Genomic DNA, 1718 nt, shown 5'->3' on the forward strand with positions numbered 1-1718 from the left:
AATTCAAATGAACGTCCTCTTTACCTAGATATCTCTTTTCAGAAAGTTTTATATTGATAGGAAATTAACAGAAGTAGACAAAAAAGGTCTTACAAAATGCATTAAAGATCGTCCAATGTTTCCCGCTGGAATATCTTGCTTATTCGAGTTGGACATGTATTACATTTTCATTTTTCTATTGCAGAAAAAAAGTATAAAACTATGGGTATCAAGAGCTACAGACTAAAAGCTGTTTACCTCGCCACTGGCATCATCTGGATATTTCTTTTACAATATCTTAAAAACTCCATTGCGTCCTGGAAGTCATTGTCTGCAATTCATCAACAAGACAATCAGTCAACAAGAAATACAAAAAATTCTCGAAATGCTTTGGCCAGCAAGATTGACATACATGTGAAAAATATTTATTTCTATAATCCCCGGTTTTTTAATGCATTTGGTGATTGGATTTTAGACACATGGGGAACAGCTAAGAAATTTGAAGGTTGTCCTGTATCTGATTGTATTGTAACCAAGGGAAACATTACAATGGACAAAATAGATGCCATTATATTTAAGCCAAGAGATATGGACAAATGCCCGTCAAGCAAACCGCCCGGACAAGTGTGGATATTTGCTGAATTCGAGAGCCCTAGCTATTATTTTAAAACGAAATGTTTTCATGATCTAAAGAATAAAGTGAATTGGACAATGACATATCGGCGAGATGCAGACTTTACTCTTGAGCATGGCTACTTCAGAAAAGGAAATAAACCCAAATACAGCAACAAGAAACTGGACGACATTTTTGCAAGGAAAAACAAGACGGCAGTGGTTTTCATTAGCCATTGTCCAGTAAAAAGTGAAAGATTAAAATTTGTCGAACTCCTGCAGTCCCATGGTATACAAGTTGACGTCTTTGGCTCATGTGGAACAATATTGAAAGATTGTGATAATAAACTTCGCTACCAAGCAGGTTTCAACATATCAGGGATTCTTAAACCTGATTGTTTCATTTCTGTTCTACCACAATATAAGTTTTTCCTTTCGTTTGAAAATTCTCTTTGTTTGGATTACACGACAGAAAAATCTCAACATCGCGTTATGCAACATCCGATCATACCAGTAATACGCGATGGCAGTAACACATCCATGTTACATCCTCCTCATTCCTACCTAAACACAGACGATTACAAATCTGTTAAAGAGCTTGCTGAGCATATGAAGATGTTGGCTGACAACAAGACAGCTTACTTGGAATATTTCAAATGGAAACAGCATTACTATTCTGAGGATATGTACTTGGAATGGAACGCAGCATTTTGCAGGATATGTGAAAGACTTCACAATCCGGAAAATTATAGACGCATGTATGGTAACATTGCAGCTTGGCACATTTCACCAAGAGGAAAAAATGCGTGTTACAATGTTACAGATCTCAATCCATGACATTAACATGTAAAATACGTGTTCTGTAATACAAAGAATAACAACCCGTAACATCAACATGAAAACACGTATGCTATAATACCAAGGATATCAACCTATAGCATCATCATGCGAAACACGTGTGTTACACAAAGGATATTAACACGTAACATCACCATTGAATACACGTGTGTTATAATACAAAGGATGTTCATCTATAACAACAACTTCATTTGTGTTTGCCCTCCGTTTACATTACCCGCTTAACAATACGTAAGGGCACGCTTAAATACAGAAAAGTATTGGAAGAC

At 36.1% G+C, this 1718-nt stretch overlaps 1 protein-coding gene across 1 annotated transcript; it reads left to right on the top strand.

Moving 5' to 3' along the window:
• The first annotated feature begins 201 nt into the window (after positions 1-201).
• LOC117332186 (alpha-(1,3)-fucosyltransferase C-like) lies at positions 202-1428 on the top strand. The gene has a single exon (XM_033891070.1). The coding sequence runs from the start codon at positions 202-204 to the stop codon at positions 1426-1428; it is 1227 nt and encodes a 408-aa protein (XP_033746961.1).
• The last annotated feature ends 290 nt before the right edge of the window (positions 1429-1718 follow it).

Source organism: Pecten maximus, chromosome 8, assembly GCF_902652985.1.
Source record: "Pecten maximus chromosome 8, xPecMax1.1, whole genome shotgun sequence".
In the NCBI taxonomy this organism is placed as follows: domain Eukaryota; kingdom Metazoa; phylum Mollusca; class Bivalvia; order Pectinida; family Pectinidae; genus Pecten; species Pecten maximus.

Excerpts from the sequence above, each read along its gene's own strand:
- LOC117332186 (XM_033891070.1), top strand. The coding sequence starts at position 202 with ATGGGTATCAAGAGCTACAGACTAAAAGCTGTTTACCTCGCCACTGGC.